Source organism: Marmota monax, unplaced genomic scaffold (genome assembly GCF_021218885.2).
Source record: "Marmota monax isolate L192 unplaced genomic scaffold, Marmota_monax_Labrador192_F-V1.1 WCK01_AAM20220418_F8-fsc00152, whole genome shotgun sequence".
Classification (NCBI taxonomy): domain Eukaryota; kingdom Metazoa; phylum Chordata; class Mammalia; order Rodentia; family Sciuridae; genus Marmota; species Marmota monax.
The window spans coordinates 3,664,019-3,686,291 of NW_026694348.1; the positions used below are offsets into that span (position 1 = coordinate 3,664,019).

The 22,273-nt window shown below is 37.5% G+C and overlaps 1 protein-coding gene across 1 annotated transcript in view; it reads left to right on the forward strand.

Moving 5' to 3' along the window:
* The window catches only part of Nr1d2 (nuclear receptor subfamily 1 group D member 2), a 29,577-nt gene that overhangs the window by 1,664 nt on the left and 5,640 nt on the right, over window positions 1-22,273 (forward strand). The window contains exons 2-7 of the mRNA XM_046467723.2: window positions 6,996-7,262; window positions 8,372-8,460; window positions 10,913-11,057; window positions 13,036-13,664; window positions 15,688-15,873; window positions 17,845-18,055. Coding sequence (XP_046323679.1) covers window positions 6,996-7,262; window positions 8,372-8,460; window positions 10,913-11,057; window positions 13,036-13,664; window positions 15,688-15,873; window positions 17,845-18,055 — 1,527 coding nt within the window. The remainder of the gene's footprint in view (window positions 1-6,995; window positions 7,263-8,371; window positions 8,461-10,912; window positions 11,058-13,035; window positions 13,665-15,687; window positions 15,874-17,844; window positions 18,056-22,273) is intronic.

Sequence of the window (22,273 nt, forward strand, 5' to 3'; positions counted from 1 at the left end):
TGGCCCTTATACCTGAAGCAAATGAAATTACAGCAACAGCCAGTTTGTTTAAAAATTTATTGAGTTTTATGCACCTCTAAAAAATCATACTTTGATAATAAGCATATTGTAAATATTTTACTAACAATAACAATAAAGTCCTTGTCTTGTCTGATTGTGTGTTGATTACCTATAGTCCTGCTTAGTCTTTGAGGGTATTTAAAAACATTCAGTAATTATGGAATTAAATTTTTAAATGATAGATATTTAAAAGTTATCAGGTTCACTGTCTTCTAACCCAGCCTTTAGTATTAATTCTTCAGATTTTTGCAACCTATAGGGAGTGTTGGCTTACGTGGTGGAAGTTTTCTCTGGTTTGAACTTCCCTGAAACATGTCTGATTTTCATGTTGACTTTTAGAGATAAACAGTAAAAATCTGCCGGATAGACTTGACAGCTCCTTCCCCCGTTCTTTTCAGTTCTTCCACTTGTAGTTCTCATCCCTTGGTCCTTGCTTCGTGTCTTTTTTTTTTTTTTTAATTTTCCCTGACCACTCATCCTTCTTGCCCTTTGGGATGTAGCATCCAGAAGTGAATAGGTTCCTGTGGAAGTGGTTGGACAATTACCAAGTTCCAAGTTACCTTCTTTGTTTTGGAACTTGCTGCAGATGAATTATCTGGCAGGCTTAGTTTTTTTTTGGCATATTGCTTTGCTGACTCACAGTAATCTTGCCACCATCATCTAGAACCTTTTTCACTTAACTGTTTTGAAGTTAGAGTTCAAAATAGTGCAGATAATTGTTTGACCTGAAGTGTAGGAATTTTCACTTACCTTCTAAAATTTTCTGTTATTTATTTGGTCCCAGGTTCAAGGCTGACAAGCTTTTAGCCAATATATTTACAATTTGTGCCATCTGTCAAAGGGAGTTTTGATAAGAATTCCCTTTAACTTCTTTTAGGTTGTAAATATTGACCAGGGTGGGGCTAATTTCAGTGCTGTGAGGCATACATACCTTTGGCTCTTCTCTCTAGGATTGGTATATACAAGGATACAGTCCAATCAGTGATTGTTTCATCTTGCTGTCTGTAATTCATGACCCACTGCATCTCTGCTCTCCCCTAGTTAAGGATGCGAAATAGTTAAGTGAGAAGTTTGTATAGAGATATTAACTGTATAGTTTTGTCACAGTAGGATTTTGATTGAGTATTCTGAATTGTGTAAAGTAAAAGATGACTCACTACACATCCTTCATAACCATGGCTATAATTCAGATTTTTAAAGTGGAAGATATTCCCACAGTTTATTATGTTTACAAATCTGTATTCTATGTTTTTCCAGTCTTGGGGAAAAAATCAGAGGGACAAAGCTCAAAGAAATCTTCACAAAGAGAGAAATAGCAAAATAATGGGAACAATCAGAAGTGAAGTAGGAAGTTGCTTGGCTAGTTAGTGGAGTTAAGGAATTCAGAAAGTTAGTATGGAAATAAGCTACAGAGAAAACACCTGGATTCAAATGACATTAAAAAGTGAAAGAAGGAAAGGAAAAGGGGGTTTAGATTTGTTTGAGCTGTTCTCATTGAGCTCTTCCAATATGATAATGGCAAAATAACAGCACTGTCTATTGATCTCAGACTGTATGTCAGATCCACTATATATATTTTCCCTCACATTCCATGAAGGAAGGTACCGTTGTCAACATATTAAAGGTGAGGGCCTAAGAAAATTGAAGCTAAATAACTTAGCATAGCAATAGAGTAAGAATTTGAACCCAAAAGTCCACTTGGATTGCTCAGAATACTATGCTGCCATCAAAGATGTTAGCTTACATAACATTTGAAAATGTATGCACAAGTTGGTGGTTCTGTGTTGGGCTTGAAGGAAATACTGTAAGGATCCATTTGAATTGCAGAGTTGTGATGTCATAGCTGGTTAAAAAGACTGCCATGTGCACAGCCTCCTTATATCCACATAGGTCTCTTTTTTTTAACCTTGTTGCTAGTTAAGCTGGCTTTTTTTTCCCCTCCCAGACGCAAGATTCCACCTTGGCCTTCTTTTTCCAGCAATTTGCATGGAGATGAAAGTGCTGCTGATTTTACATTTTTTTGTCACCCATTTAAGAATGAGTCATAGTGATACATCATTTAATTTCTAAGTTCTTTAAGACCTCACTTTGACTTTGTCACCTTTGCTGTGTTTGCCCCCCCCCCCATCTCTGCCCTCTTTATGCTCTGTGTGATCCTCAGCATATCAGTCATTTGTATGAAATGTTGCTCACATTTCCATGTGCGTTTACCTGGTGGTTCTCTGAGACTTTTTAGGGAAGGGACTATGCTGTACTCTGGAGTCCAGACACCCAGGACCCAGAAGTTTGGTGCTTCTATTAGATCTACCCTATGGTGCTGTGAAGGGGGAATTACTTATAGCCTGCTTTTAGGATGAGAAAATTGAAATTTCTCAGTGGTAAAACTGTTTTATTCTAAGTCATAAGGCAAAAAAAGTATAGTCGTGACTTGACATTCAGCATACTTGCCAGGAGGGTGGGCAGGCCTGGAAAGGGGGAAGAAAACACCAGTGTGTGCAGGAGCAGTGCTTTCCAACAGTGCAAATTGGATATTGACTTCTGGTTTGTCTGCAGTTGACCACTGGGTAAGCCCTAGCCTGGGAACCTGGCCCAGTGCCAGGGTCCCTTTCAGCTAAAAATAGAGAAGACTCTGCCTCAGCTAATTTTAGCTCAAGGCCTCTAAGAAGTACATTCAGCCTACTTCCGGAGGGGTTGGGACTTGCTGGTTTGGGGATTTTACCTTTCTTGCTTTATCATCAAAAACTGTGCAAAAAAGCACTTTAATAATAATCCCTTTTACGAGCACCATTTCATTGTGTAATAACTGGCAGATGGTTCCATTTTATGGACAGTGACTCAGGTTTAGAGAGATTGAAAGTAGCTTGCTTGCTCAGGTGTTCTCAGTAAGATGTGGTAGTCTGTACTCGATCACACAGCCTCCGCTGTCAGCTCTGGCCCTGCCGCAGAGTAGCTATATTGCTTAACCATTCTGAGCTGCACTGCTCATCTATAACATGGGTTAAAGGAAGTTGGTTCACAGGACTCTTAGGAGGATAATATGTGACATGAGATTGTGTCGTTTTATGCTTGGTGTCTGATAGGTACATGATGACTGTAGTTTTACTTCCCTTTCTTCATGGGTTGAGGAACTACTTGATGTAGTCCTTACCTTCTAGGAAATTAAATATAACCCGCAGGTTGGTAGACTGGTATGTAGTAGAAAGAATGGATGTTAAGACAACTGACTCAGCGTTGAATATTTTGTTGGGGGAATGCAGCTGCTTCTAGGTGAGTCATCTTAGATTGTGTCCCTGGTACAAATGCCTGAACTCCTCCAAGGTGGGAATGGCATCTTAATTGATAGTGGTAGCACAGTAACTTTTCTCAGGATTGATTTTGGAGCTTTTGTGAAGGAAGTTGGTTTTTGGGTAATTAATTACAACATTTTTTCTTAAAATTTTAATTTAATTTTTTACATAAATGGAATCATTTCTCTGGTTGTACATGATGTTGTAATTACAACACTTTCCATTGTTCATTTGTTGCTTTTTAACCAACTCTTAAGGCATCTGGAGAGCTCTGCTTTCTAAAAGTTCATTTGGAAGCAGAGGTAGTTAGAAGACTTTGAACAAAAATGACTGATTCACAATGCTGGCCCTAGGAAAGTCTTATTTCAGGGAAAAAAATCACTTTCTCATCTTTCTTTCTACCTAAGGCTCTACTTTAGGAAAGACAAACATTCCTCAGGGAGTTTATTGAGGACTAAAAACGATGTTTTTTCTTTGTTTCCTGTACTAAGTGTAAAAAAGGTAACAGCTAACACCTAGAATTCCTAACGTGAACTTCAAATCTCTAAAAGTTTTATAAAGACAGATGGCCCAGTAATGTGGCATTTGATAGACTTCCAGGTTAAAATGGTTTCTCTGAATTCACAGGGTATTGAAGATCTGGGGGCACTTGTGTCAAGCAGATGTCAGTCTTTACAACTGTGAGCCAATTTATGTTTGAATTTCCTGTAGCCATATTAAACTCCAGTTTACAAAAAGCTTATTAAAAATGCATACTTCTTTTCCTCTCTTTTCATGGTACTGGGGATTTATGGGGATTGATCCCAAGGGCATTCTACTGGCAGAGCTACATCCCCAGCCCTTTTTATTTTTAGACAGGGTCTCATTAAGTTGCTGAGGCTGGCCTCAAATTTGGACTCCTGCCTCAGCCTCTCAAGTCACTGGGATTAAAGGGCTGTGCCACTCTGCCAGGCAAAAATGCATGTTTCTGAGGGTAACTTCTCGCCTTGGAAACATGGATTTTGAAAAAGCACCGGATAGCTTTGGTGATAAATATTTTACATAATTTCTCTTGGGGTGAAAATAAGGCTGGGAAGATTTTTCTTTGTGTTTAGACTCTTAGGAGCTTTTAGATTTTAAAATCAGTGGTAGGTGAAAACTGTCCTTTGTCATTTCACTATAGCTGAAGTAATTGACTTGTGACGGTGTTCCACAAACTTCATTGCATATCAGAATCATTAAGAGAGAACATATTAACATATTAAGAGAATATATTAACATTTCAGATATGCTAGAGCTGAGAAGAGGGGGAACCTGAGAATTTACATTTTGGGCAGATTTCCAGGTGACAGCTGGTGCCCCAGGTCCAAGGACCACACTTTGAGAATGATTGGTTTGTAGTAGGGACCATATTAATTGTGAAGCTCTAGCTTCCCTTTGGGCAGGTGAAATCGGCAAGACAGCATGTGGAGAGTGGCTCTAACTGTAAGAAAAGCAGATTGACACCTTCTACTTCCACTCTTGCTGGGCATGTACTGAGTGTGTATCATAATGAATGGGATTGTCCAATTATTTATGTTTTTGCCTTTAAAAGTGAAGTACAAGTGAAATTCAAATGAAGTTGAGCTTACACATTAAATCTGTGTGTGATAAGAAGCATTGTTTCTTGGCAGAGAATTCTCTTCTGAATTGTGCTCAGACCACTTGAGAGTGGTGGTTGTGTTTTTTTCCTCAGGGGTTTCCCAGACTGGATGTGTATATTGATGGCTAAATACATATATCATACCTAATTTCAGCATAATGGACTAAAAGTGGTTTTAAATTCCTCTGCTTGTTCTTTTCTTGTCTAAATTAAAATGTCTGTCTATTCTTTGGAATTGTTTTGGCCTCAACTTTTGTTTTAGTTGTCAGTGGATCTTTATTTTTATTTATATGTGTGTGTGTGTATGTGTGTGTATAATGCTGAGAATTGAACCTAATGCCTCACACATACTAGGCAAGCACTCTAGTACTGTGCTACATCCCCAGCCCTTGGCCTCTATTTTTGCTCTGTGTGTGTGTGTGTGTGTGTGTGTGTGTGAGAGAGAGAGAGAGAGAGAGAGAGAGAGAGAGAGAGAGAATGAGTGGTAAATCATGGCTTCTCATCTGGGGGGAAAAAAGAATGGGGAGTCATTTCTCTTTAGCAGAGAATATTTTTTATTTCAGGATGAATTCTCAAATTGCATTTGTTACTTTGGAAAGGTGCAGAGTTCTCCTTTCTGCTCTATATAGACATTAAGACTGTTGTCAGGAAGTGGGTATTTTGTGTTACACTTGCGGCTTTCTGGTAATGTTTGTCACTGCTTAGGATTTGTCTGTGTTACTGGATGTGGGCTTTATAAAGGTGGGAAAATAGGTCTTAAAAACAATTTATGGCAGACTTATCTGTGAAGCATGTACAGAGAATTTACACTGTGCACCTGGTGCTCATGGTCTACTTGAGAAATAGATGGAAACAGAAAACAGTAGTTTATATAAGATTTTAGGACAGTGATCAAAGAGATAATTAAACTTTCTATATGCTGCATACCAAAAAAGCCAATAAATATTTGTTGATGATGGAGGGAAGAAGAAAAGAAAATATGGTAGATCTTGGCAGGGAGGATGAGAATGACTTATTTTGCCTGGGATTTGGAAAAATACTATATCTGGCCTTGAGGTTACTCCTGCAACCTTTTATCTATTTGAGAAGTTGAAAATTATACCCTGGGAATAATTTTATGGGTTCTGTCTTAACCTGGGAGGTTCAGGCCAGTTTTCAGAGGATTGTGGGGTTTACATTGGTGAACTGGTAAGCTGCATTTTGAGAGTAGGTTTGTGAAGAGTGCATTAGCTGCAGCCTTACTATTCTTGTAGCCCGAGTTCTTCTTTCAAGCCTCTTTAACATGTACTATGAATAGTGAGTCAGAAGAACAAGTTGTGAGTCTGGATTCCTTAGGAGCTGCTCAGAGCCTGCAAGTCCAGTGGCAGAATAATGGGGTGGAGGAGGGAGAGGATTACGGATTAGTGGACAGTCATAGAGGTCTTCAGAGAGCATCAAAACAAAAGGTTTGGGAGCAACAAACCTTTGGAAATTCCCTGTTGTGAGATATATCACTTTACCTGAAGATCCAAAGGTTACATCTGTTCCCTCCCCATCAACTGTGTTTCAGCCAAGTGCTCGGGAGGCAGATGATGAATTCATTGTTTTATGACACTGTTTGATGAGGGGATAATGGAGGAGGCAAGGAGAGGACTAGAACCAGATCTCTTTACAGCCAGAACAATTTGTTTACTGTAAGTTATGAAGTCACTCAGGGATGATTTTCAGCCCTTTTAGGAAAAGAGTGGAAAATGAAAGGCTTTAGGTTTGGGTCTGTGTGTGCTCAGAGAAATCAAGCCCTCAAGGACCTTCTCACATTTTAAATCAGTGGAAGTTACCTGTGCTTTGACCTTCGTGGAACAAAAGGGTAGTAGGAAATAAAGGAATGGGTTCCTTTTTACTTTTTTAATGTAAGCAAACATTTAATACTAGTAACCTGTTTCTAAAGTGAGTGACTTTACTAACAATTTGGTAAATTAGTATGTTCAGATTTGCAAAAATAAAAAAATGCATATTGTGTTTAACTGTCTGATTTCTCTGTTTTCTAGGAGGTGTGATCGCCTATATCAGTTCTTCCAGCTCGGCCTCTAGCCCTGCCTCTTGTCACAGTGAGGGTTCTGAGAATAGCTTCCAGTCCTCCTCCTCTTCTGTTCCATCTTCTCCAAATAGCTCTAATTCTGATACCAATGGTAATTCCAAGAATGGGGATCTCTCCAATATTGAAGGCATCCTGAAGAATGACCGAATAGATTGTTCCATGAAAACAAGCAAATCGAGTGCTCCTGGGATGACAAAGAGTCATAGTGGTGTGACAAGTAAGTGATTTAAATATTTTGAAGGTTGATGCCATTAATTGCAGGTGGGGCTTATTTGATCAACTTTTCATTTGGGGGAGTCAGTATATTTCTGAGTATAATTTTCATTCCCTTCTGGATAATCATAGATCAGTATAGAAGAAATCAGCAGTGATTTTAAAAGTAACAGCCTAGGGGCTGTCAATGTAGTTATATTCTCTGCCTGAACATGTTTCTTCTAGGGTATCCCCTTTTATCACATATCTTCCTATTTGACTCCTAGTGTTGAATCTTGTTTCTCGAACAAAAGACTAAAAAGAATTGTGGGACAGGGTTTAGTTTCTTGAAGTTGGAGTTGGGAATGCTTAGGATTAGATAACAAAGCAGAATTGGGATAACCAGTGAGAAGTGGATCTGGGTTCCTGAGTGAGTGTGGAAGTAGCAAGCACCGGCAGAGGGGAGGGTCAGAAGGAGTACACTTGGCTGCTCCCGTAGTTGAGTGGAATGAGTGCAGCTGCCTGTGGAGACATCCTTGCACATCTTTTATTGATTGATTTCTCTGCTTAAAATCTTAATTTTTATCAAAAGAGAATTATTTTCTTGGTTCTGATTTCATATCTGCTGCAAAGCAACTACAAATTTACAAAATTTGAGAGTATGTTTAAAATTTATCAAGAAAGGGGAAAAAAAAGTACTCTGAGGTATTTTTGGAAGTTCTATAAGCTGTATTTAAAAGAAAACCATGGCTGCATATAGGGCACACACCTATAATTCGAGCAATGTGAGAGGCTGAGGTAGAAGAATCACAAGTTCCAGGCCAGCAAGGACCTATGCAACTTAGCAAGGACCTATGCAGTTTAGCAAGGCCCAGCCTCAAAATAAAAAACAAAAAGGACTGGGGATGTAACTTAGTGGTAAAGCGCTCCTGGGTTCAATCCCTAGTACAAAAAATAAAAAAAGAAAGAATACTGTGATTTACTCTTATTAATTTGGTGTGGAGATTTTTCTTTTACATTATGAAAGCAGATATGTATTTTTCAGGTTGAGTGAAATAAAATATTCAATTGGAAAGAAAATATTTTTTTAAGTTTTTCTTCCAGCTCTTCACTTCGTGTCTGTTTGTGCTCTAGAATTTAGTGGCATGGTTCTACTGTGTAAAGTCTGTGGGGATGTGGCATCAGGATTCCACTATGGAGTTCATGCTTGTGAAGGCTGTAAGGTAAAACATGCTTTTGTTTCCTTAAACTACTGATTCTGGGGTAAAATAAATTGGGGTTAGATTTGCAGATTCCCACATTTGAATATCTGGGAGGGAAAAAGAAGTCAGCTGTTCCTCTCAAGTATTATGCATTTATGTAGTGTCTAAATGTAACTTGTTTTGAAAAATATTCTTAATGCAGTGAAAGCATTTCTTTTTTCTTTAAAGTATTGATCAAAATACATTTGCCATCTCAGTTAGGCTTACGGTGTGAGCCGGGTACACCAAACTGTGTCAGGCACAGTTCTGGGAGTTTGGGAAGCAGTATGGAGCAAAACAGGCAAGGCACTGTTATTACCTTGTTGAACTTCATTTAAACAGAACTTTGAAGTAGGTCTTGGTTCTGTTTGTGTTGTTATAACAGAGTAGCACAGCCTGGGTAATTTATAAAATTTGTTTGGCTGAGAGTTTTGAATGTTTGGAAGTCTCAGATCAAGGGATTTAGTCTGGTGAGGGCCTTTTTCTTACATTATAATGTAGTGGAAAGCGCTGTAGAGGGAGAGAGGGAGGAAGAGCAAGCAGAAATGTGAGCATGAGCATGGAAGGGGCTGGACTCACTTTTATTACAAACCCACACCCAGGATAACAACATAGCCCATCCCTGAAGGCAGAGCTCTTATGACCTAATCACCAATTAAAGGTCCCACCTCTTGACACTGCTGTAAGGGGGATTAAGTTTCTAGTACATGAACTTTTGGGGTGTTGCATGCAAACCATAGCAGGTCTTAGATACATTGATATTCTGATATGTCAGGTACTGGGAGCTGGAAATAATGATTCCTAGTTACTTGTAAAAATGTAATATCTTAAACAAGTGAGTACAATCTTGAGCACTTGGGAATGTAGTTAATTTGCAAGTTGAGTATTTCTTAGCTATCACTAGTAGGACATTGGTCAGATAATTCCAAAAAGAGATAGTCTTCTTGAGTTTATCCCAGGAATCAGTCAACCAACCAATAGTTTTTCTCCCTGAGTCTCTTTAATATATGGCACAGTCCTTTCTCCTGTTATCAAAAATTAGCATGATGAAGACATATGTTCTCGTTGTTTTTTTGACTTAAGGCCAAAAGCAGAAATCCAGTTTGGCAGGATATGGTGGATGAACAAGATAATGAATGTACATGATGAAAGAGGAAATCTTCTCTAGGGTGGCTCAAAGTAAATTGGAGTTTGAGTTTGATTTAGTTTTAATGACTAAGTCTCTTTGCAAGATTACTTACTATTTTCTATTGGCATATCTCTTTTCTATTGTTTCAAAAATCATATAATATGTATACACTTACAAAAATGTGAAGTAGTTGTGAGGCAGGTATTATTTTCTCTTTATAGCAAGAAAATAAAAGCCCAAAGTGAATGAAATTCACTGTGTATTCTTGATAAATGCATATGCCTATTTAATACCCTTTTAAAAAGTATTTAACTTAGCTCTTACATGTTCAAGTGTGTAATATAACCGTCACAAAATATAAAAACATGATATCCCACAGGTACTGGTTAAAGATGAAATGTGTAGTCATTCATAATATGCAGGTAAAATGCAGTTTAAAATGAATTTGGTAGCTGGGTGCAGTGGCGCAGGTCTGTAATCCCAGCTCCTGGGAGGTGTGAGCCAGGAGGATTGCAAGTTTGAGGAAGTCTGGACAACATGGTTAGACCATGTCCCCTGTCTCAAAATAAAAAATAGTAAGGTCTGGGGATGTAGCTCAGTGGTAGGGCACCTCTGGATTCAACCCCTTGTACAGGGGAAAGAATAAAAAGAGGAAAGAAATACTTTGGTAATTGTGTTCTTGAGTTTTCTGTTTTCTGGGGAACCACTAAGCCAGAGTTCTTTGAGGACCTGTCAGGGCATGTACTTAAATTCTGTGTGTAGTGAAGGTAGCAATTTGTAGTCCTCTAGCTGGGAATTGTCTTTCCTTGGGTGGTAACCGGCCTATGGGCGCATGATGAAGACCTGGCTGATTCAGGAAAGACCAATCTCTACCAATGTAATTCAGGGTTCTGGTGAGGGAATTATAGCTGTCAAACATGTTTCTCTACCAATCTTATAAGAATCAGTCATTTCTATTTCAAAAGTTTTAGAATTTGTATGTGAGTAGAAGTATGAGATGGCAGATGTGGCTATAGGTGGGGACTTGGTAGCAGGGTACCAAGTGGTGAAGGGGGACTTTGGGTCTGTGCAGAGAATCCTTATGGGGAAGAAAAACTTGGTTAGGTCAGTGTATAGACAGCACTTGCTTATCCATAACAGTAAGAATCCAGATGATTCTGTGTGTCAGTATTATATTTCCCTTTGTCCTAAGCTGAAATTATTTCCCAGGTAGCTAGTCTCATAGTAGATAGGTGAGGAAGCAGTGCTTTTGTGGAGTTCATCTCAATGTTTTTAAAGGATGGGTAAATCTTCCTTTGTTCGTAGGGTTTCTTTCGGAGAAGTATTCAGCAAAACATCCAATACAAGAAGTGCCTGAAGAATGAAAACTGCTCTATAATGAGAATGAATAGGAACAGATGTCAGCAGTGTCGCTTCAAAAAGTGTCTGTCTGTGGGAATGTCAAGAGACGGTATGTTTCTAGTTTAAAGAATGTTTTTAAAGTGTATGAACCTGGGCTTTTATTCCTCAGAAGGACCCAGAGCTGTCAGCCAGTTACTCATGGCTCTCTTATGTTCAGGGTGAAGCAGATTTTAGGAGGCACATTTCGATTCCTTGTAGGACACTAAATTCATTAAAATCAGTTTTTAGCATCATCATCTCAAAACAGCTTTTGACTTAATTTCTTTTTTTGATGTTGTTACTTTTTATAAAAACCCATTTTTACCCACTAAACAATTTGAAGACTTTTTCTAAGACAAAGATTTGGTTTCTCTTCACATAGGAATTTTGGACTCTTCATTTCTTAGGATTACTGAGGAACCCATTTCTTACGTGAATTGTCTATAATTTTTTTAGCCTGAGATGAAAATATGCTTTGGTGTACAGATTCTGAACACATGCAGAAGAGATGCAAAATTGAAAGAAATATTGGGACCTGAAGTGGAGGTAGTTGCTCAATTCTGGCATAATCCATTTTCATTGAAAAGAAAAGTGTTTATCTGTGGAATTCTTAGTGGTATTTATGTTTGATATGATTGAAGATTTGACTCTTCTCTTGTAGTTAGGGAAAATCATTTCTGGATAATGTCTTTCTGTAACATGATAGAGGAATGTGAGGTTTTCAGAGGCCTTAGTCTAGTGTGGATAGTTAGGAACTGCCGAGCAGTTCTATTTATCTAGAGAGGAGTATTTAGGCAATCCCTCTGATTACTCTAACTCGAATATCCTCAGATACAGAAATTGAATATTGCAATGAGGAATTTGTAGAATAAGAGATTTGAATAATTAATTTTTTTCAGTTGTCTGGAATTTTGTAGTATTTGTAAGACTAGCACTATAAAAATAGTGAATGGAGCCAGGTGTGGTGGTGCACACCTAACACCAGAGGCTGAGGCAGGAAGATCACAAGTTCAAGGCTAGCTTCAGCAGCTTAGTGAGACCATGACTCAAAATAAAAGATACAAAAGGGCTGGGTAGGTAAAGCATCCCTGGATTCACAGTCCCTAGTGGGGGTGGGGGAAAGAAAGAGAAAATAGTGAATAGATACGATTGCCTCAAAAGACAAAACCAATAGTCATTTGTGAGGGAAGGAGTAAAATATGAAACATGATAAAATTGTTTGTCTTTGATTATGTTATTGTTAGAGGCTACAATTAGAGTAGAAGGCTTTCTTGCTAGGTAGGTATATAGAATTTTTATTATCTTTGATTAAATATTAGATTAGAAAATAGCTTTTCTTTGCCTCGGAGATAGGATTATTAGGGACCGTATACTTCCTAAGGCTAACTTCTAAAACAGTGGCGGGTGACTGATCTAATTTTTGTTTATTCCATTGATTTTAATTAAAACACAGCAAGTGTATTTTCCAATAACTACATTTCTGTTGATTGTATGTATGTGTGTTTTAAAGTGATTGTCTTTCTTAGGAAGCCAAAAATGATAATGTGCTTTTGGGGCATAGATAATTTAACATTTAGGTTCTTGAGAGTAAGCTTACAAGTGGAATTGATGAGTTAAGCATTTTGGGAGTGTTTGTGCCTGCTGGGTCTGGTCAGTGTTCCTGGTCATGGGTCCTGAATCCCTCAGGCCTGCCTGAAAACAGCGCCCTCACTCAGCCTTGTTAATAGGTGCAAGTTAGTAATGCTGGTCTGTTTCAAATTGTGGTTTTCATTAGTTAATTTTATATTTCTTTCTTACATTTTATTTGTAAAATACCTAGGAAATAAATCTCCTTAGTTTTGATTTAGAAGAATAGAAAAATTTCCTTCGGTTTCCTACTTTCTTTGGAACATCAATACCAAGTTTAGAAAAATTTGGTCCAGAGACATATAGATGTTTTTTATTTGTGTGACTAAAGGCCTTAGCTATCAGAGATAATTTTTTGTAATTTTTTTGTACTAAGAGATCTTACTTAGAATTTATATGTTAAATATCTTTTTCTTTAATAGCTGTTCGGTTTGGTCGTATTCCTAAGCGTGAAAAACAGAGGATGCTAATTGAAATGCAAAGTGCGATGAAGACCATGATGAACAGCCAGTTCAGTGGTCACTTGCAGAATGACACATTAGTAGAACATCATGAACAGACAGCTTTACCAGCCCAGGAACAGCTGCGACCGAAACCCCAGCTGGAGCAAGAAAACATCAAAAGCTCTCCTCCTCCCTCTTCTGACTTTGCAAAGGAAGAAGTGATTGGCATGGTGACCAGAGCCCACAAGGATACCTTTATGTATAATCAAGAGCAGCGAGACAACTCAGCTGAGAGCATGCAGCCCCAGAGAGGAGAGCGGATTCCCAAGAACATGGAGCAGTATAATTTAAATCACGACCATTGTGGCAATGGGCTTAATAGCCATTTTCCTTGTAGTGAGAGCCAGCAGCATCTCAATGGACAGTACAAAGGGAGGAACATAATGCATTACCCAAATGGGCATGCCATTTGTATTGCAAATGGACATTGTATGAACTTCTCCAATGCTTATACTCAAAGAGTATGTGATAGAGTTCCAATAGATGGATTTTCTCAGAATGAGAACAAGAATAGTTACCTGTGCAACACTGGAGGGAGGATGCATCTGGTATAGTGCAATCAATTTTTTGCTCACCTTGTATCAAGGAAAGCTTTGAAGGTTTTCTTTTATGTGGGGAAGTACCAACTTGGGAGGTGGGTCAGAAAGCCTAAGAAATTTATAGAGTTGATTTTGTATAGTATTTAGGTCAAAGAATTTAATAAATAGCCTCTGTGGAATGCTAATTTCACACAAGGCTAGGTCTAAGCATATGATTTAATTGATACTGTGATTGGGATTAAGATTTTATGTAAAATACTATTCATACAGAATTGGGCCTTTAATTCTTAGAAATCCCTTTGAAAGTTTAAGTAGCGTGATTAATTAGTACTGTATTAGCTTTGGGATTTTTCTCCAAAGGACTGATCTTTTAGCTTGCCATAGTCAGAAATTTTTGATTTTGGTGGAGAGAGGTTTTTGTTAATTTTTTTTGAGATGGAATCCTGCTTTGTTGACCAGGCTGGTCTTGAGCTTCTTGGCTCCTTAGCCTTCTTAGCTGGGATGACAGGCATGTGCCATCATAACCATTATTATGCAGAAAGGTCTTTGAATATAGAATATAGATGATTTACTATTTGAGAACTTAGGAATATTTCAATTTAATAAGCTAATGTAAGGATTTTCTCAGCTTTCATTCTGTGAGATAAGTTTAATGCTGTTCATATCATTTAAATTTTTTCATCAAATACAACATTCTACATGAAAATACAGTGTTACTATTCTGCCAAAATTTCATCAAAAACAACAGTACTACACCATTTCCAGTTTAAACCATGAGGTCCTTTGATAGTGCTTGATATTATTCTACCACCAGGTAATTAAAGTCGTCTTTTTTCATTTTCAAAATAGTCGACTCTAGTCCAGTTTTTGTCCTTTATAAATATTCAGTTCCAGGATCTGTGTGAAAGATAGACTTATATTTTGTTAAGCCTTGTGGCTTCCTTAAAGAAGGAAACATTCCTAAGCATTCAGGGGTTCTGATTTCATGATTGTCCTCCATGGTTTTAGAATTGTCCCTTTCTAGGATCTCAAATTGATTAATGAAAATTGAAAGTCTGGTTACTGATAGAATATACAGTACATGTTTCATTATAGGTCGCTCCTGACTTCCTGGCTTCCTGTTTTTCGCTCCCTTAGTCTGCATTTAGAAAGTACACCTTGTGTCTGTAGTCATTCTTAATTGAACAGTGGAGGTCAGTGATCACATCATTGTTTATGAAACAAAAAGGTCAGTGACCTTGTCTAAAAAATGGAACACCTTACTGTCTTCCTCTTGGAAATCACAACATTGTAATTTTGCCTATTTAGAAATAAGTGAGTTTAAAATAACTAAATATAGGCTTGGGTTGTAAGCCTGTTACTGCCAGCTATGTATAGATAAGTCACCAAACCTTTTAGAGATCATTGCCTCATCTAAGAAATAATTATGGACTGGGGTATATCTTTGTTAGAACTTTTGCTTGGCATGCGTGAGGCCCTGAGTTTCATTCTCAGCACTGGGCTGGGCGGAGGGTGGAGGAGATAGTTATAACTGGTCATAACTAACAGAGTTGAGAATCAAATATACGTCAATTTGTTTTTTAAAAAAACCTAAAGTACTATATAGCAGCATAAGGTGGCAGCAGTGTTAACAAACTCTTAAACCTGTGCAGTAGATTTTTGTGATAGATTACAGGTAGCATTTTTGCTTAGCCACCTCTTTTTATAGTAAATTAATTATTACTTAAATTGGGTTGCTGTGAGACTTTTTCTTATGTGAAGGTTGTAATACCTCTATTTTTTAAATATTTACACACCTTTCATTGACTAGAATTTATTTTTACTGTAAATTGACAATGTGCAACTGTATCTGTTTATTGCCATGAGGCTTCCTATATTAAGGTGTGAGCAGCAAATGGAGAATTTATCTGTAGATTTTACTTGTGTTTGGGGGCTGTTTTCATTGTAGGGTTTTTGACATCTGAGGTACTACTCTTGAAATTTCTTCATCACCTCTTACAGTTAAAGAGTTTTTCTGTTTTGTGTATACTAGGTTTGTCCAATGAGTAAGTCTCCATATGTGGATCCACATAAATCAGGGCATGAAATCTGGGAAGAATTTTCCATGAGCTTCACTCCAGCAGTGAAAGAAGTGGTGGAATTTGCAAAGCGTATTCCAGGATTCAGAGATCTCTCTCAGCATGACCAGGTCAACCTTTTAAAAGCTGGGACTTTTGAGGTAGGTTTTAGTTATCCTAAATATTTATATAGGACATGTAGTATCTCATTTTCTTTGGTGTTTTCATTCTTTTCTGTAAGTATTTATAGTTCATGATTTGAAGCTACCAAGAAAAGAATAACCATCTCAGGGTTTTGGTAAGAAACTAGGTGAATCCAGAGTTACTTGTGACTTAGGGACTCTGTATCCCTAGCATATAAACTCCCAAGTTCTTGTATTAGTTTTAGGGGCGGACTTGGTGGTTTCTATAGTGTTAGACATCTACTAATAGCCTAGTTTGGTGTTTCTTATGTTCAATCAGAATCAGAAGGGAGAACAGAATATGGTTTTTGTCTTTTAGGAACTTGTAGAATATTTTCAGGATTTATCAGATGTCTCTATGTGCCATTTCAGATCCTTTGGGGCTCACCTTGCTTTAGGATCCTTGGCTAATTTTTCTACTCTGTTTCTTCTGTGTTCAGCCTGGGCTTGAGGCAGCCATTGCTTCCCACCTGGGTTGGACCTGGTGAGCTGGTACCTTTTATTCTGTCTGCTCCAGGGCTCCCTATTGCTTGCTGAGGTGTGAGAAGTCTTGGGACCTGCAAAACTCTGAGATTAAGCAAAAACTGAGATTTGGGGGGTGGTGGAAAGTTGATGTCTGCTGGGCCAGATCTTTGAGCCTTTGATCAGCAGGATAAAGGAGCCTAGGATGGTCCCACAAGATGGAGCTATCAGTTGTACTTGCTGTTCAGTGGTGGCCTGCTCAGTAATACATACTTTAATATTTGCTTGCTCTCTTCTCTGTCTCCTTTCCCTCATTCCTGTTTTCATATGTGCTTGTCTACAGTCCACAGAAGCTTTTGCCCCAGGCTGTCTTTTCTGGAGCACCTGGACTAGAACAGAAAAGACATTTTCATAAATAAAGTACTTACGGAGTAATTAAAAAGTAGCACTTACAGCTTTTTTTTTTGAAGGAGAACTTTAAACTTAAGGTTTAAAGCCAGAAGGGAAATCAGTGATCAAGTTCAGTTCACTTGTTTTGAAGAGGTAACTTCAGCCCAGAGAGGCCAAGAGACTTTTCTTGGATTACCAGTAAATTCATAACACATCCAGGATTAGAACACAAATCCCAGATTCCAGGACTTGTATTCTTTCCACCTTGTGATTTGTCTTGGTATTGCTGTATTCTAAGGTAACAACATTTTCATCGGAGGTTCACTTCCTTTTGAACTGTCTTGGGTAAAACAAGTCCTTGCTTGGGAGGATTGCAAAAGGAAGATGTTTGTTCAGTGTTCGTTTGATTATGAGAGAAATGTATGACAATAGATGTCACCAGTTAGTGTAACGGAGGGAATGCTGTAGGTAAGTAATGGGATTGTTCACTGATTTGGTTTGAATGGCAATAATGACTTGGCATTTAGAACACTTTTATTGTGATAGTTATCTTGTGTGTGGTCTCTCTGGGTTATGGTTTCTTGAAGTAGCCTAATTAGAGGGCATCTGCTGTGTTTGCCTTGTCTGCATTTGGTGTTTTGATGTTTCCAGATGTTGCTGCATTGAAATATTATTCTTTTTACTTTGGTACAGAGACTGAGTGATGTATTTGATGGTCTAAGTTTATTTAATGCTTTTGTTCAGGCCCCATTTTAAAACTTCTTGGTGTTATTGACTGCTTTAATTTTATATTTGTGTTTCAAAATCTTTAACTATTAGAGTTTCAGAGTATCATAGGACTCATGTATTTTGCCTTTGGTTGCTGAATTTCTCTTGATGTTCTCCTTGGAATATTTATTGCTTTGGTAGAGAAATTATGTTAAAGTGTTTTCTAGGTAAAAATAAACTTTTTTTCCCCTTTATAGCTTCCTTTTTATTATATATATATATGTGTGTGTGTGTGTGTAGAATGTTTCTTAACTGACTTGAATACTGAGTTATTTCTTAGTATTACTATTGAACTTTTCCAAATACATTTAAGTCTTTTTCTTTTTCCAGGTTTTAATGGTACGGTTTGCATCATTATTTGATGCAAAAGAGCGTACTGTCACCTTCTTAAGTGGAAAGAAGTATAGTGTGGATGATCTACACTCAATGGGAGCAGGGGATCTGCTAAACTCTATGTTTGAATTTAGTGAGAAGCTAAATGCCCTGCAGCTTAGCGATGAAGAGATGAGTTTGTTTACCGCAGTTGTCCTAGTATCTGCAGGTAAGCAAGCTGATTCTAAATTGTGACACAACTAGAACATAAGTGACCAAGGATGGAGAAGGTGGCAGTTAACTAGGTCATAGCAAGCTATATAGAGGAAATAAGTCCTTTAAGGAAAGTGGTATATTACATGAATCTATTATTTTTGTGAAATTAATTTTTTAATAATGACAGTACAAATCAAATAATGTTTAAATTTGCATTTACCACTAGTAGTTTTTAGTGTTCATAAATTTTGCAAGTGTAAATCTTTATTTCACAGATTTATTTTTTGGGACATTATGTATTGTCAGGTAGGTAGGTGGTTCAAATATGAATCTTGAGTTTTAATTATAATGTGGATTACTTGAAAATGTTAAAGGCATCAAGAGCAAAGAAACATGATTATATTAAGTTGTGGTTTCAGCCCAGCTTTGCTGAATTTTCTGTGTGAATTGGTAAGTAATTTTATCCTTTGGGTCTTGGTTTCCTCATCCTTTTAATGGAAAGGGATTTCACTATGTGAACTTATTGTGGTGTCAGGCACTGTTTGAATGATCAAGGTTTCTGAGTCCTTACATTTAATGCCTATTTATGTGAGTCATTGATGTTTCTGAATTTCCCTGCCATCTTGAATTTATATTGCAGTTGTATCAAACTAAAATTTTTCAGTTCAATAAAGACAATAGCCATTAAGACACAGATAGTATGTAATAGCAAATTGGAAGTTGAGACTTTGATTTTCCTGGGAAGCATCTATATAAGTGCCAGCATTTTTAGGTATCACTTACCTTCATTTAAAAACATTTTTTGGACATTTTACAATATTTTGATCTCTTAAATTTCCCATTTGTTTCCTACTCTGTAAAGCATCCTAGGTGCTAGACACTGTGAGGGTTATAAATTATGGCCTCCGATTAGATGGCTAAGTTATAATAAATCTTAGAGAACCCTGTGTATCTCAAAGGCCTTTATATCAATAGGATAACTAAAGACTTATGCCATTTGGAAGTACAATCTGGTTGCTTTTTTTGATTAGCTCTACCTGGATAACTAGAAGTGCATTTATGATATGGAATAGTGTGAAAGTCAATAGAGGATGCCTGTTTCTCATTAACCTTGTAGTTCCTCTTGCATTGTACCATTTTTGCAGAATCTCTTGATTAGTAATTAGAATTGATTTGAGTTGACATCAGATTAATTTTTGTGAAACCAGAGATATAATCAATACTAGTTAAATTCTTCATGAATACACTCTGTGGTAGGTGCTCAGGGGAAACAAAAAACATTAAGACACAAGCTTACTCCCAAGTGTTTGTGTTCTGTTAGGAGAGACACAACTAACCCACAAGACTTTTTGGTACTAAACTGCATAGTTTTTTTTTTTTTTTGGCTGAGAGGGGCAGGAGTTAAAAGAAAGGAAGATGAAATGATCAGAGAAGGCTTTGAGGGGAAGAAGGAAGTGGAGCTGGAATTTGAAGGTATTATTGAAATTTTCTTTGTGGAAAGATGGAAAGGCTTGGAAATACATGAGATGGGTCAGAGGAAGGGGCAGGTGGCCAGAGCCTGGGAACAGAGGGCTTGAGAGTTAGGGGAGCACGGGCTGGTGGGCTACTAGCTATGAGAATGAAGCAGGGAAGTTTTAACAGATCTACAGGCAATGCAGAATCTGTTACCTCTTCAATAGGGGAATGATTGGGCATGAACATAGCAGTGCTTAACATTATTTCTGCCTTTTTATCATGGGTAGATTAGATAGGAAAGTCACTGCTGGCGAGTTAGGTTGAGAGGATGCAGAAGCAATAGAAATGAGGCAGCAGAATCAGTGCCCCTGGAACAGGGCAGGGGCGAGGTGCTGGAAGGGACCAGGTCTGGAGATAGTTCAGAGAGAGACAGGAAAGTGAAGGGAGCTCTGTGCCGGAGCCATGCTACTTCACTTATGTTTTCCACTAGGCATGTGTTTTTATTTTGTTTTAATCTTTCAAAAAGGACTTTCCCCTCTGATTCTGAGATTAATATGGATTATTTGAAAAATTAGAAAATATTACGATGAAAATAGCATTACCAAAAAAGATCTCTATTAATTTTGGTGTCTTTATCAAACATTTACCTAGCCCTTCATCTCTCTATTTACCTATTTATTGAAATAAAATATTTGAAATATTAAGCAGAAAGACTGATTTTAAAAGAACGCAACACATTCTCATTTTTGTTATGTCTGTATTTGAAGATATACAAGCATACACAAATGTACTTTTCACATCAGATTTAAATTTTTACTACTGAAAAATCACCTATTTGTAAAGTGGGAAAATGAGATTAAAAAATTTAGAAGAGCATAAATGAAAAGTCTCTGCTTTTTTCCTCTAATCTCAACTTTATTCATCTGAGGACTAAGTTTCTAATAATCTTTCTTTCTAATTTTCTGATGGTTGACCACCCAACACTGAATGTACTGCTTCTAACTCTTATTTAGCAGATACAAGTGATAATGAAAGTGCCCTTACATTTTCCTCTAAATTTTTGTCTTATTTTTTAAGTTGCTTGTCTTATTTGTAATTTAAGTACATTAATATTTTCTGTTCCTTCACTTCTACATTGTCTTTCTTGGGTAGTCTTGGTAGAGTTTCTCCACTACAGAGTATCTTCCTTCTGCTCTATCTTAAGTGTCTTCTATACCATGGTTTCTTTGTAATTAGGAATCAAAACATTTGTGTCCTGTTCTGGAACTGATTGCTTTACATGCTTCATTTATCAACTTCAAAGTTGGAATGTTAAAAATCATATTTGTAGAATAAATGGTATGTAAATAGTGCTCATAGTATTCACACAGTGGGCAATGAAATGATAGTCAAGGTATAATGCACATATGATTATGTCATAATGAATCCCACTGTTAGGTACAGTTATAATGCACTAATAAAAACATTTTTAAAAAATGACATAAATCTCTGCCCCAAACTGCTCTATCCTGGATGGGGAGTGTTCCATGTCAAGTAACAAATAGATTGTTTATATTCTCTTCATTATAGTTTTGCTTCTTTTTTGAATAGCTTTTTGTTTTCCTTAGAATCTCTAGTTGTCTTCTGTTTTTTTTTTTTAACTTCATTTATGTAAAAAAAAATTTTGATGATGTTAGAAGAAATGCTAGCTAATTTCTAGGTCTCCTTGTATAATTCTATTTCCTAAACGAACCTCTCATGTGAGCCTAGGACATGTTATCCTTAGTCATACAGGCAAGGGATTTGAGTAATAGAAGGGTTAAATGATTTACCCAAGGTCACATTTCTAATAATTGGCTAAGCAGGTGTTTGAGCTTCCAGTGCCTGGCTTCAAAGCCTTCCCACTGTACTGCTTATGAAGAAATAGCTCTAGCTGCTAAGGGAGAGGGGAATCTCAACATGACCTTGTCTGTGAGATTGGAAGAATCCTGATGCCATTGAAGGGGAGTTACACCTGGAAGGTAAGTTTTTTTCAGGTTGTGTGAAGTGACAGCAATAATTTTTGGTTGAAGGTTAGGGACCAGCATGTCAGTATTTGGCCCAGACTCTTCTAGATAGAGATTTCAGTTGTCTTTATAGATGCATCCTGGAGGAGGTTGGTGAGGTGTACAGGCTTTTGGGAGTGGCAGGAAGAACCAGCTGAAGAAGCGGGGGACAGATGTGAACATGTCACCTAATTTAGTGCACTTTTTAGAAGATGGGTTTCTACTTCAGTCTGTGCATTCAGTGTTACAGTCTATAGCAGATTGTTGTTTATGGTCCAGCCAGATTTATCATCGGGTCCTTTGGCCTCAAAATCATAAAGAACTTGGTTTTAGAAGTTGAGGCTTTTGAGCCAAGTGTGGTGGCACACACCTGTAATTCCAATGGCTTGGGAGGCTGAGAAAGGAGGATCAAGGAGTTCAAAGCCAGTTTCAGCAACTTGTTGAGGCCCTAAGTAACTCAGAGAGACCCTGACTCAAAATAAAATTCAAAAAAGGACTGGGCGTATAACTCAGTGGTTAAGTGCCCTTGGGTTTAATTCCTGGTACCAAAAGAAAAGAAAGAAATCGAGGCTTTTGTAAAATGTAATTTGATTTGCATTTTAGTATAGGCATCCATTTCCCTGAGTTCTGAGTTGTGGAAACAAGCATAGGTCATCTAAACCCAAAGGTTAACCAAAGGACCAATTTATTCATGATCCTAGTTCCCACTCAAACAGTTTTTACCTCCTTAGCATTGGTTTCTCTCTTTGTCC